This window comes from Vigna angularis, chromosome 3, assembly GCF_016808095.1.
Source record: "Vigna angularis cultivar LongXiaoDou No.4 chromosome 3, ASM1680809v1, whole genome shotgun sequence".
Classification (NCBI taxonomy): domain Eukaryota; kingdom Viridiplantae; phylum Streptophyta; class Magnoliopsida; order Fabales; family Fabaceae; genus Vigna; species Vigna angularis.
The window spans coordinates 36636173-36650557 of record NC_068972.1 but is presented as its reverse complement, the minus strand read 5'-3'; the positions used below and the strand labels follow the sequence as shown (position 1 = coordinate 36650557).

At 32.6% G+C, this 14385-nt stretch overlaps 1 protein-coding gene across 1 annotated transcript; it reads right to left on the bottom strand.

Moving 5' to 3' along the window:
* Positions 1–2250: 2250 nt before the first annotated feature.
* LOC108326229 (CDPK-related kinase 7) lies at positions 2251–10096 on the bottom strand. The gene is made up of 11 exons (XM_017559602.2): positions 8907–10096; positions 6854–6984; positions 6638–6679; positions 6422–6530; positions 5873–5951; positions 5488–5784; positions 5272–5387; positions 3562–3669; positions 3423–3485; positions 3167–3334; positions 2251–2897 (listed from the first exon to the last, which is right to left on the bottom strand). Exons 1-11 carry the CDS (start codon positions 9387–9389, stop codon positions 2760–2762), a joined length of 1734 nt encoding a protein of 577 aa, XP_017415091.1. The 5' UTR covers positions 9390–10096; the 3' UTR covers positions 2251–2759.
* Between the last annotated feature and the right edge of the window lie 4289 nt (positions 10097–14385).

Genomic DNA, 14385 nt, shown 5'->3' with positions numbered 1-14385 from the left:
CACACTGGACGATCGTTCGTTCGCTGATGGACGAGCGTTCGTTCGCTGGTGGACGAGCGTTCGTTCGTCATCTCAGCATCCACTCATTAATTTTTTTAACGCCGTCCAGCCAACTTAACGGAAATGACTCAATTGATATCAATTTTCAAAATTAGGGACCATTTTGATACACTTTAGAAAACGAGGACCCAATTGAGACATTCGTACATAAATAGGGATGTCGAAAAGGATTAAACCTAAGGGTAATTACAGAAATTTTCGTAAAGGAGGTGGTGCTTTTGCATGGGATTCCAGTATCAATTGTTAGTGACAGGGATCCCATCTTCATTAGTACATTTTGGAAGGAAATTTTTAGAATATAGGGTACCCAATTAAAAAATGGAGGTGTTGAATAGGATACTTGAGACCTATCTAAGGTGTTTTTGTTCAAAACAGCCCAAGGCTTGGAGTTCGGTGTTACCATGGGCTGAATACTGGTATAATACTAGTTATCAAGGGGCTTCGAAGTGCACTCCATTTGAAACAGTTTATGGAAGACCGCCACCTGCATTAACCAGGTTTATTCCAAGAAAAGCATTGGTGGAAGTAGTGGCACAAGATTGGAGATGCGGGGCAAAGCTATCAAACAGCTGCAACATCATTTAACTAAAGCACAGGAGAGGATGGTGCAGTATGCAAACAGGAAGAGGAGGGAGTCTAGTATAAAAGAAGGGGATTGGTCTTTCTTAAGATTAGACCCCATAGGCAAGTATCAATGCCTACTAGGCTACATCCTAAAGTGTCTGCTCATTACTACGAACCTTTCTTGGTTGATAAACAATTGGGTCTAGTGGCTTTCAAATTGCAGCTTCCTGCAACTACGAGAATACACCCAATGTTTTATGTGTCACAATTGAAGAAAGTTGTGGGAAAGAATACAGTGGAAGGAGAGTTGCCATTGGAATTGCAGGTGGAAGGTCCATTGTACATACCTTTAAGAGTGTTACAAGGGAGAGACAGAAACCCACAAGGAGAGGAGATATCTCGGGTTCTGGTTCAATGGAAGGAGGGAGAAATAGAAAAGGCTACCTGGGAGGATGAGGGGTACATCAGGCAACAATTCCAAGATTTGAACCTTGAGGGCAAGGTTGTTGAGGAAGGGGTATTGATAGAGGATTAAAAGTATATGTGAGAAAGAATAAAGGCGAGAAGCAATGAGTTCTGTTAGGAGTTAGTTAGAGGAATATAGAAGTATAAATAAAGAGTTAGTTATAAAAGGCAGGATTCGTTCTATATTTTCTTTGTTTGTTGAGTTACTGGAACTTAGTCCAGTGGAGGAAGATTTGAGCTTCCTTGAGTGTTTTCGATACTCTTGTAATCTTGAATTCATTGAATAAGATAAGACTATTCATTGTGTGTGTGAATCATACATGTTATTGACTTCTTGAATAAAGAAGTTTAACCGAAATAATTTTTTTTTTATTTATTAAAAATAAGAAACGCAAATAAATATTAAGAAATGATATGTTTATGAATTTGTCTTTATTAATTTTATAATAACTTTTTTTGAATTATTTATAATATGATTTTGTGAAATGATATGTTTATAAGATGATATATATATATATATATATATGTGTGTGTGTGTGTTCTAAATATTATTAATCAGAATTATATTCTAAATATAATTCATCTTTTATACTATCGAATGTAATAGAAGAAAAATGGAACTAGATGAAACAATAACCCTTAGTCTTTCTTTACTTAGAGAATGGTTTAAACCGATCCTTTTCCATTGGATGAAATGCCCTCTGGTTTGTTGCTCTTCATGTGAGAGGTGATGATAGTGTGTCTAAAACAAGAAAGGTTTAAATCAAATTCTAATATCATACAGGGAAACAAATTTGAATTCTATTATGAAAGATGGAGGATTACATGGAAGATATATAGGAATCTAGACCACAATTGTACACTAACAGAAGGTATTCTCCTTTGGAATATAGAGATCTAAAGAAGGAAAATATTTTAAAATAGGGAAAAGAATGGTCTTCTAACTATACCAGTTAGAATTTTAATGCCAGAAAACTGAAATTGATATCCTATAAAATGAAAAGTCAATCACCAACATGCTGAAAATTGAAATCCAGAAGCTTGAGTGAGTGCAAAACTTTACACTGATATCGTTAGAAGCTTGGAATCATCTAAAGATAGTGTGCATAGCTGATTAACCAAAAGCCACCCATGTCAGAGCAAATGAACTTTGTGTGTGCATAGTTTGGAATAAGTTATAGATTGAAAACTCCATAAAGCTATTGTATATAAAAGGTACCATCACTTGTGGCCTGGAATAATAACATGTAAATACAACAACAAAAAAGCTAAAAAAACTGTCAACTATCAAGGAGTTCACGTGATAAGAAGGTTTATTGAAAGGTGCCATGGGTAACATGCGAAGAGAATCATCATTTTTCAGAGGTTCTGATGGTTCTAGGTACAATTTGTGGTCTAGTTTTCATCTGTACAAGCCTCTAACTTCAGAACCACCAACCTAAAGTGAGTGAGAACAAGGTGGGGAGAAGGTTGTGTTGGTAAATTTTGGAAAAGTGGGATTGATACATGAAGATGTTGCATACAGCTTCATCAGCAACAAATTCCTATCAGCCACTGCCTTCAACTTGCAGAAGCCATCATTGAGGTCTGCTGATGGAGGGTAGCTAAAGCATTATCCTATCAAAATATTTAAAGGTAACGGGCAAGAAAAAATAATAGCAACTATTCGTTCAAGCCTTCTGAAATGCACGGGAAGAAACCCCATGCAGAAGCCTGACAAACCCCAAGAAACTAAGCTTCCCATCTGAGTGCCTTATCCAATCTTGAAGTACTACATGAACAGGTACTGATGGACTAAGCCCAAGTTCCTGAAATATGTCAAACATGAAGAGTTTAATATACATGTGATGAAGGATTATATCAAATGCAACTGATCAAGAATCTCATTTGAGGTATCTGTCATGTTGATGAATGAAGAAGACAATTAAACACATGCAGATACTAAGTACTAGGGAATAAGTTAATCAGGGTCCCAAATTGAAAGACAGTAAGAGAAACGCTAGCACCTTAGGCATTGCAGCACATTTAATCATTTGAAAAACATATTGGTATTAGATACCATGGGATGTGAAATTACCGAAGCAAGTTCCTCAATCATAATTGGTCTATTTCCTTCCTTTTCAAAAAGCTCATAGGCTCGCCTTGCATGCTGCTCCCAGCTCTCCATTCCCTCTAGTTGGTGCATACTTATAGCGGCAGCACAAAATTCCTCAAAATCTAGTTTCCTATATTGGATAGAACTAACCTGCAACAAGGATAACAAATTAACTTTTCAGTGAAGCTGATTTGTTAAAACAGTCAATGAGGAATGACTGACAATCCCCCAAACTTACCATATTCACGTAATCTAAGACCCTTGAATCCTTTGAAGCATCTGTGGAGCTCCTCAGAACAGCCTGCCAAAATAACCGTTAATGCCTCAAAGAAATTTGGAAAAGGAACAATAGATTTTAACTTCAGATATGTGCTGACCGTCTTAAAGTTCTGCATAGAGATTAATCCACTCTTGTTTGGTCCTAACAGAGTAAATTGATCTCTGAGATAAGCTAGCTGAGCTACTGTTAATGTCTTTGCAAGAGCCTGACAAATTGACAATTTTAAACAATAAATATCACGTTTCTAAGACAAATTGCAAACTGTTACTTCAAGAAACATGAAATAATTTATTAAACATGCAAATGATGACAGGCAAGTTCTCAAAAACTCTCTCTCAACCGGTCATTTAATTAACTTATCATTAATTGATCAGTGCAGAGATTTCTATGATTCCTCAGCAAGTCATTTAATTAACTTACCATTAATTGATCAGTGCAGAGATTTCTATGATTCCTCAGCCAGTCATTTAATTAACTTACCATTATAAGGGGGAAATCTAACTAGAATATTGATATAAATATAGCTATCTAGATTCCACAGTACAATATAAGGGGGAAATAAACTAGAATGCCGATATAAATAGAATGGCTAAAATAGAGAAATGCATAGGAGGTTAGTTGTGATCGCAAAACAGTTATCAAATTCAAAAGTTTTACATTGTTATATATTCAGCCATACTCTAGGGTAGTGAATGCTGGGCTTTAAAGGGATAAAAAAATGGAAAGGTAGGACGGTAGAAGAAGTAGAAAAGAGAAACATAAGATGGTTTTTAGGGAATTATTTTAGGAGATTGGTGTCATACCAATTGAAGAAAATTGGTTAAGTTGGTTTAGACACGTAAAATGAAGGAAACAAGAGACACTAGTGAGAAGAGTAGATTGCACAGATTTTAGTTCTGTGAAAAAGAAAAGAGGGGACCAAGGAAACTAGAGGAAGTGGTCAAGAGGAATCTAATGGTAAATAATATCTCTGAAACATTGTACTCTAACCAATTTGAATGTCATCATATGATCTACATACCCACCTCATCTTGATATATGGCTTGATTATTGTGAATGGAAGTTGGAGAATACATGCTAGAACAGTACTGCAGCAGCCATTTTTAGTGTAATAGCATGAATATGGAAAAGTAGGAATTCCATTCGTTGGATAATGGCATGTGATTCTCAATTAGTTATCCAAGCTTTTAAAGATTCAATATTGTTCCTAGGAGATTGCATAATAGATGGCTTAATTGCATGGAGAAGACAAAAAACACGAGGATTCACGAGCAGATAAAGTTAGGCAATTTTGGTATTGGTTCACAATGCTATAAAAGATGGGACAACCTTCTTTTGTTAATTCTGATATTTTTCAGAGATAGATTTCAATTCCCTTGTTACAGATTTTCCCAGTGGATTTTTGTCTAGTCCACCCACCTTTATTTCTCCTATATTTTATAGCTTTGGGCGCTACAGATGATAGTTGTTAATTATAGTGTCAAGATAGTTGGGATGGCAATTAACACTGTGATGCTTCAGCACTACTATTATATTGGAAAAAAAAATCAACTTGTTTGGATAGCTTTTGTGAATGTTCCTACCTAGATCAATAAGAGACACTAAGTCTCAATATTGAGAAAGGACAAGGGAGAAGAGAGTAGTTTTCAGTGACAGTAGCATCAAATCATTTATTGAAACTTGTTGACTTTTCAAGTAGTTGTAATAAACTAATTTAACATGTGATAATGCATGATTAGATAGTACCATAAAAAACCTGTACAACTAAAAAACCCAAAACCATAACAAAAATATCAGTACCACATACCCGTAAAGCAGATTTACGTAAAGAAGATGAGCAAATGTAAGCTTTAACAAGCTTGTGGATTATCATATCCAAAGGTATCCTCATATCATCATGATGATTCACCAGCCATGGATGACCTGTGCATAAAACAATGCTATAAGCATGAGAATCAATGAGATAAAAAAGTAAGAATACTAATACCATACATGCACCACCATGGGAAATGGAAAGACATACTTAGTGCCTGAGCTGCTGTCAACCTTTTACGATAATCCTTGTTCAACAACCTCTTTACAAAATCTTTAGCATCAGCAGATAAAGAAGGCCAAGGAGCTTCATCAAAACTTGGATCTGCCTTGAGTACAGCCCGAAATATACCTGATTCAGTCCGAGCCCAAAAGGGACGGCTCCCACATAAAAGAATATAAGCAATGACACCAATGCTCCACATATCTGCTTCTGTCCCGTAAGATCTATGCAAAACTTCTGGAGCTACATAATAAGCACTTCCAACAATATCATTCAACCTCTCATCTGAAAATAATTTCAGATTGTTACCACTAGTTGTTATAATCTCTGTCAATAAAACAACAGAAATATGAAAGCAGAGAATATGCCCGACCTGGCTTCACATAGTCAGACAATCCAAAATCAATGGCCTTCAACGTGGAATTTTCATCCTTAGAAGTGAAAAGAAAATTCTGAAGCATAAACCAATATTCAAGGTTAGAAAAACAGCAGAACAATCTAAAGTGAAGGAATATATACACCCATGTAAAGAAATATTCATCTGCATTTGTTATTTGTTTCATAATTAACATTAACACAAACAGTTGTCGTTCAGAATTGTTATTAAACTATAAAGAATGAAAATGAAATGAACTCCCGTATATGTCATCCATTCATATTCACTCCATAACTATTATTTCCAGAACTGGAAGTGGCACAAAAAGACTTGCTTCTTCTAGAGTGAAAAGTTACGTTTGAAAACATTATACCTATTGTTGAGACATATGCTAATAGGATACCCAAACTGAGACGAAACTAACATTCGGGTCATCTAAAATATAAATCTATAATGCAATTAATCCCAAAAAACAAGAATACCTAGATGCCTAAGTTTCTCAGCTTACATAAAAGTTAAAGTTAAGAAACTTCATAACTTGCTCACCTCTGGCTTGAGATCACGGTGAACAACACCCTGCAGATGACAAAATGCTACAACACTTAATATTTGGATCATAACTACTCTGGCATCGTTTTCTGGGTACTTTCCACCCCTACATTCGACAATTGAACTTGTAAATGGTTGAATGTTAATGTATGCTATGCAAAGGTAAACTAATTAAATCTCAGCATGTCTCTTTGTATTGACAAACATCATTACCTGGAAAGAATCCTATCTAGCAATTCCCCTCCTTTGCACAACCTGAGTAGCACAAGACACATAAGAATGTAAGCTCTTAATGTCTTAACCCAAATTAACAACTTAAAGCTTCTTGCTTAATAATTTCAACGTTGAAAGGTAAAAAAAAAAAATCAAGTTTGTAAACGGGATTCACAACATTGTTAGAAAAATGGTACTAGTACAGTATCAACTTACTCCATAACTATAAAAACATTTTCATCATCTTCATAGGCTTCATAGAATTGCACCAGATTCTTATGTCCAGTTAGAGCCCGCAATATCTTCACTTCTCTCCTTACATCCTCTATGGCAATTGCTGTAGTCATCTGCCAATCACACCCACTTGCATAATAAACAAAAGAGCACACTCTTTTTCTGTGGTGCATGTAACTAACACAACCAGGGTATTAAACCACACTCAGGAACAAGGAAGCAGCTTCCTCACAATCTTTAATATTTACAAACAAGTGTATTCAGGTTTGGACAAGTTTCTCTCTAAGGGCTTGTAGGAGAGAAAAGTAGAAAGAAAAAATTACATGAACTTCTCCATCAGTTAAAATTAGCTTAGGCACATGCTAATTTGCAGAAGCTCTCTTGTACATATTCTTATTCTGCATAGATGAAATTTTGATAAAGTTATTTCATCCATGTTTGGCAAGGTAACATTTTTAATAGCTTTTAGCTTATTTTTATAAGTTCTTCATATCAGTGTTTTTAATAAATTTTGATAAAGTTATTTCATCTATGTTTGGCCAGGTAGTTTTTTAATAGCTTTTAGCTTATTCTAATAAGTTGTTCATATTAGTGTTTTAAGATAATCTACGTAGATGAACTTATATTTTACCATCTTACTTAAAAAAAAAACCCTAACGTCTACTTATATTGTTATTTTTATGGAATATTATTTTTTTTTCAATACTACGTTATTTAATGTATTTATTTTTTCTTGAGAAATGGTAATTATTTCAAGTTATAGTGAAGAATAATCTTTTACACAAATATTACTTGAAATTAATTTATATAAAATTTTGTTAAACAACTAATGTTATGAAACACTTTAGTTTATCTTTTCAACTTTCGGCTAGTTTTTCATCATTCAACTCTTTCTACTTAACTTCAAGCTAATATTTCCAATTTCAGCCAATATTTTCTCTATTAATTCTTCGTTTGATTTTGTTATCAAGGGTCATTTACCTATGAAAGTACTGTATATATGTAAATAATGTCACCTTATTTAATCTAGTAATAAGTTTTGGCCAAAACTTATACATAGTAATATAGGTATTTTAGGTGTTCCTCCCATCTATTCATAATTTCCTCTTAATATGCAATACATATAATAAAATATATATTAAGGTGAAACTCCAAATATAATTAGAGGAAAACAGGTTCATTGTTTATATAAGTTAACTTATAGCAAGTTTGTTCAAACTATTTCAAGACAAAAAAAAAAAAACATAACATTGTTTTTTCATAACTCAAATATTTGGATCATGCATACTAAATTGGTTACTTAACTCATACAAGAGTGGATTAAATAAAACCCAACTTAATTTAATTGGATCGGATTGAATTGGGTCATTCACTAACCCGACCCATCCCCATGAACACACTTACATGAGTTTTCTCCAATAAATTTTATTATACAGTCTCAGGATGCTATAAGCAGGTATTTCGGTATTTTGGAGGGAAGACGTTAACAAAAGTGAAAAAATATTAATTAAATAATAAAATATAAACTATCAACAAATTTATTTTCAACTAAATTAACCAATTTCTATACTATAGCAAAATTAAATAACTAACATAAATGAAACGAGTGAAAACACACACAAAAAAAACAAAAAAAAAACAAACTGTTTCGATTCAATTCAATCACAGAATTTAATTAACCAAATTTTCAAAAATGTCGTCTTACGCCGGAAATTTTTTCAGAATTTGGTATCCGGAGTCGAATTCTAGAAGTTTTCCACTTTCTTTTCAAACAATTAATTAAAAAAGATAAAGAATTTAGAGAAATAAATTTAAAAAAATGCTATTACACTCTCGTGAAACCAAATTCCGGCATGCTATTTCACGTTTCGAATTTAGCTCTACGAAACAAGTGTATTATTATTATGAAAATTAATTTTGGAAGTTGCATTTGCAGAAATTTCTTTAAAATTATATATATATATATATATATATATATATATATATATATATATATATATAAAGAATTGAAAATATTATTAGTATGAGATGAGACCTTGGATTTCGGAATGACTTTGACGGCAACGTCGATGCCTTTGAGGGGGCCCTTCTTGGGCTTGGCGGAGCAGGTGTAGCCGAAATGGCCGCGGCCCACTTCTTCGCCGAGCTCGTAATGGGCCGAGAACTGTTTGGCGAAGCCGAAGCTCTTATCCAGCCCAATCTCACACTCGCTGCCTTCAGGTATGGAGGCTTCGTTCGGCTTCACGGAGCCGTGGCGCCGAGCGAGGAGAGCGCGAATGTGCTTGGCCGGAGACGGAGGAGGGAAGGGGCGCTTGAAGATCCTCAACGGTGTGGAACTCACGCTGCTAGGGTTTGAGTTCGCCGGCGAGTTTTTAAACCAACTCTGCAAAGGGCTCGGGCTGTAGAATGGGAATTTCGAGGGTTTGGGGTTTGTTGATGACGGAACTTCGCTCGGGAATTCTGGGTTTTCTCTCTCACTCTGCTGGGTCTCGATGGGTTTTCCATGGCAGATTCCCATCAAATTACTTCAACGAACAATGATAGCAAGGAGAAAAAACAAAAATATTTCACCAGAGCGAAATTCGAGATCAGGGAAGTCCCCAATTCAGAGCATTTTGAAGCTCAGATATTACGCAGTAAAAAAAAGTGTTATTTACTGTAAGAGAGAGAAAAGTGGCTGTGTGCAGAATTTCTTCAAAAAATAAAAAAAAAAGAAGTAGAAATAAAGATTTCAGCAAAGTTCAAAACTTGAGATCAGGGTAGTGTCAAATTCAGAGTCTTTTGAAGCTCAAATATAGATAATTGAAAAAATTCAAAGGTTAAAAGAAAATGAGTTATGTACTATATATATGTAGAGAGAGAAAGCAAGAGAGACAGAGAGAGAGAGAGAGAGGAACTGAATTTTCTTGTGGGGTTGATGAATGAAACCCAGAAAATATGAATGAGGGAAATTTCTGGAATGAAAAGAAGGGAAAGATTTGGGTAAGAGGATAGGGTTCTTGAGGGATGAGAAGTGGAAATCTGAGAGAATTGAAAGAGAAGTGAAGGTTATTGAGATTGAATAATGGAGAGAATTTAGTGAAAAAAGAAGAAGAAAAAGCAAGGAAAGGAAGAACACTAGGGAGAAAAAGTGAGGGAAAGAAGATGCTTGCTTAGCAGAAGCCTGAAGGAAAAGAAAACCAAGCCTCCTTTTTCTGCTTTTTGTAAGGCTTTTTTTTTTTTTGTTATGTTATTTTATTGTGTATATATGTTAGTGGTACCTTTGGTAAACAGTTCTGTGTAGAAATACACTTTATCAGAGAGTGTATTGTTTCTTGTCTGACAATAATGGTGAGTGGGGTTGTGTTTGGATCCTTCCAGCCTGTCCTTATTGATCCCACAAAAAACTTGTATGTGTTTCTATGCATTTCATATGGGAACTGCCTCACAAGAACAAGTCAAAAAACTCTATCTTTTTTATTACATGTTTCTGATATATTTTTCAAAAATTATAAATTGTTCTTTTTCTTAATATACTCAAGTCTTTCTTTAGAACAAAATCTCATATGTTATTATATATTTATATTGATAGTAATAATGTTAGTGTGAATATGGTAAAAGTAATGAAAATAAGAAAGTGGAAAAAATTCAAGCTTTCACTATAGATAAACTTTGAAGTTTGACCTTATTTTATAATTGGCTTTGAAAGGCTGTCTTTTTCTGCTTTATCTATTGTTTTAATTTGTGCATGGTGGGTCTGTGTTGTTTTGACAAATAAGTGGCTAGAGAATGGGGAAAAAACATTTCAATTGGGGGAAAACTAAAGCTCAAACAACATTTATTTGGTCCTTTTTTAGTCTTCTTCGAATTCTTTTATGTTGTTATCCTAAGTTTTCTAATTTCTTATGTTAAGTTAATGATGTTTTTTTTTTAAATTTATTTATTGATTATCGAATCTGTGATTTTCTTTTTCTTTCAGTGGAATCGATTCAATTGTGTATTATGCAACAAAGGGAATGTTTGTAAACACTGATGCAAACTTATTGACTTAACATAACCACCATGAAATGTGACTAAAATAAAAGTAAATTTTCGTAACTTCAACATTGCTATTTCTAAAATAAATCATGATTTTATACTTAATATTAATTATGTTATTATAATGTAATTTCCATTTATATATATATAGAGAGAGATTACATTTTAATGTAATGTACAACGATTAAATTGCATTTTAATAATAATATATAGGAAAATATCTAAAAAGAATATTAAAAACGACAATTATTTAAATTAATTGAATTCACGTAACAAATTCTAGCAAGAAAAAAATCATCAAACATTTAATTCATAAAAAATTCAATTAAAATGTTAGATGTTGTGGTGGCAATAACATGTGAAGGAATTTCTAATATTTTTTAGAGAAACATGATCTAACACTTAGATCCACAATAAATGTTCAAATAACATTGCATGAGTTACTTAAAATTTGTCTGGTCCAGCTATGGTAGCAATCCAATTTTCACTCTTCTCTATATTTTGTTATTCAATCTTTTTTCTTGGTATTGGCATGATATTGCTCTCATATCTAGGAGTTTTTTTTTTCCCATAATTTGGCACATTATCCATTACATTTGTTGTAATGCACTCAAACAGGTTTAATATAGGTTTGTCCCTATCACACAATATTATACTATTAAATGATCTATACAAGTTATTCACTAAATCATCACATTTTTAGAATAACTAAACGTATAATAAATAGAATTAAATTTTTAATTGATAGGTAGAGTATAAATGTATAATAAATTGAGATGAAGTATTTTAAAAGTGACATAAACTAAGGAGAGAAATAGAAAGATAAAAAATATATATGAAAAAAATATAATAGACCCATTATTTTAATTTTTTTTTTATATTTTCTATTGTTATCTATGCTTCCTCAATTCAATATTATTGATAAGTATGTTTAAACAAGGAGTAACCTTTATGTTTTTTTAGTATTAAATATCAATTTTTTTATTATTAAGTATGGACTTTTTTAAAAATTTATATTTTTTTTATGTATATTTGATACATAATTATTATTAATTGAATATTGTATTATATATTTTAAATTTTCAATCAATCGACCACGTAGACAAAGTAATCATTGTTACACCTCTAATCAACTCTATCTCAACCATGTGTCAAAATGTTTTAACATTCTAATAATCACGATACAACTATTCAATTAAAAATAATTTGATTAAGCTACACCACCATAATAAGTCAAATTATGACATTAACAACTTTCTTAGGATATGGGATACTAATAATTTGGATGAGACCAAAAAGTAAAAATATCATTATGAGAGTTTTAACTTTCTAACATTTATTATCATTAGAAAACACTACTTAACTTAGTGTTAGAAACTCTTTGTAGATACCCCTCCTTTTTGTCGAGACTAAGCTTGAGTCAAGAAGTGATTTAGGAGAAGCATACATTATCAGAAGAGTTGTTAGAAGAGATTGGTAATTATGTGAGGATCACCTTATTCAGATAAGAAAAAATACACATGCATTTTGTGATTGTTTATTTATTTTTGTATATATTGATTATTTTCGTGTATTGTATGTCATAAGTATAAATTCAAATGTTATAATATAAAATGTTTTATGTATGTGAAGTATGAATGATACGATGTTATGGTATATGCTAATGAAAATAGATTAATGACCTAGGTTATGAGAGATAGGATCTTCCATATAATGAGTGAATCATGCGTGATAATTGCAAAGCTATAAAACTCTTATGCGTGATAGGGGTGTAGTCCTTGTAGTGTAAGGGTGTCAACTCATCAACTCACATGTATTTCTAAAATATTTTTAAAAGCTTTGAAAGGGTATCACATTTGATGAAGTAATAATGAAAAATACATAACATACAAATGTATTTGATTGTATACAACATGTAACCAAGATCATGGTGCACTAGGAGGGATCATGTCATGCTAAGTTAATTAGATCATCACTACTTGCATTTAAAGATAATAATATATCAAACCTAACGTTAAGATATGGAATTAATGTGATCTCCATATATTACACATTACTATAATAAATATGACATGTCTTAGTCATGCCCATCCAGATAACTAACTATCCATACAAAAAGTACATAAAAAAAAGTCAATCACTAGATAAAATACATATACATATAATTTCATGTCACTTCCTCACTTGAGTATTAGAGTCTTTGCATATATATCACCTTAATTTAGACATAAGAAGAAAACATTCTAGATGAATAGAAAAAGAAAAAACATCTTAGACAACAAAACAGGAAAAATTGAGATCTTATAAAAACATCTTGATCACACACAAAAATAAATTGCAATATAATATCTTGAATCACATTATACATGTGTGCCTGTATTGTGTGTCATGCAAGTTCAGATAAATATAGTAATAAAAACCATATAAACTTTTTTTGTATATATACTAACTTAAAGGTATGGAAGAAGTTATATCTAAAATAATGTGAACCTATGTAATTTATATATACGGTAGAAGATATGATACTGAGTACAATATGGAGTAATTAAGAATGAACTTAATATTTGATTTTTGTGGGCCATTATATGTATACTATGGAATCAATGATATATCTAAGTATGAAATTTGGATATAGATAAAGTTGAGTACTAAAGGTATTAATAAATTGGAATGATATATTATAGATCTATTTGTTTATTTTATTTTTTTAGAAAAGGTTTTTTAATAAAATAATTTCTTGTTATAGTGTTTAAGTAATTTTTTAAGAAACAATTTAGAGTTTGTCAGGACCCTTAAATTCAGTATTTGGTGGAGTACAGGTGTCAATGAAAGGGTTCAAAATTTCAGAAAGTGGAAGACAGGTGGCTGCAGGAGAGTGGACCGATCGGTTTGTGCAGGAGGTATATAAGCTGAAATTTTGAAGGTCCCACTTTCTGCATGCACCCTTCTTCTCAACCCCATTTTCTCCTCCTTCTCTCTACAATCTACATCTTCTCTCTACGATTTCTCATCCTTTTCTTCTTCCGATCATCATTCAGGCAACGCCTGAGTATTCTTGGTGCCAAGAGCTACACTTTGCACCGATCAAGTTGTGGTTTAAGCTGGTAAGTTATTTCTCTTCTTAGACCGTTCGTTTTCTGTCACATGCAAACCCAGAATTCTGGTTGCATGAGTTTATCATCTCATTCTGAGCATTTATGGTCTTTTGTTTGGTTTAGTTTCATAAATCGTGACCCGTAGGATTCTAAGATTTCTGGTGGTGAGCTATTCTATTCAAACTGTGAGCGTTCGGCTATGTTTAGAGGTAAGGGAATCTTATATAATTTGATTATGATTCTTGTTTTGAATGGTTGCATGTTTGTTGATCGTTGGATGAATATGAAGTATGATTGTTACTGAATGTTTGGTTGTATGAATGTATGAGTTATAAATGATGAGAAACTAGATTGATATAGGGTTTGATTTTAAGTCTCCAGTATTCTGCGTAATTTCGTATT

Coding starts and splice junctions, on each gene's coding strand:
- LOC108326229 (XM_017559602.2), bottom strand. CDS start 9,389: ATGGGAATCTGCCATGGAAAACCCATCGAGACCCAGCAGAGTGAGAGA. Junction 5,952..6,421: donor ACCGTGATCTCAAGCCAGAG/GTGAGCAAGTTA, acceptor TTTATGCTTCAG/AATTTTCTTTTCACTTCTAA. Junction 5,785..5,872: donor GTCTGACTATGTGAAGCCAG/GTCGGGCATATT, acceptor AATTATTTTCAG/ATGAGAGGTTGAATGATATT.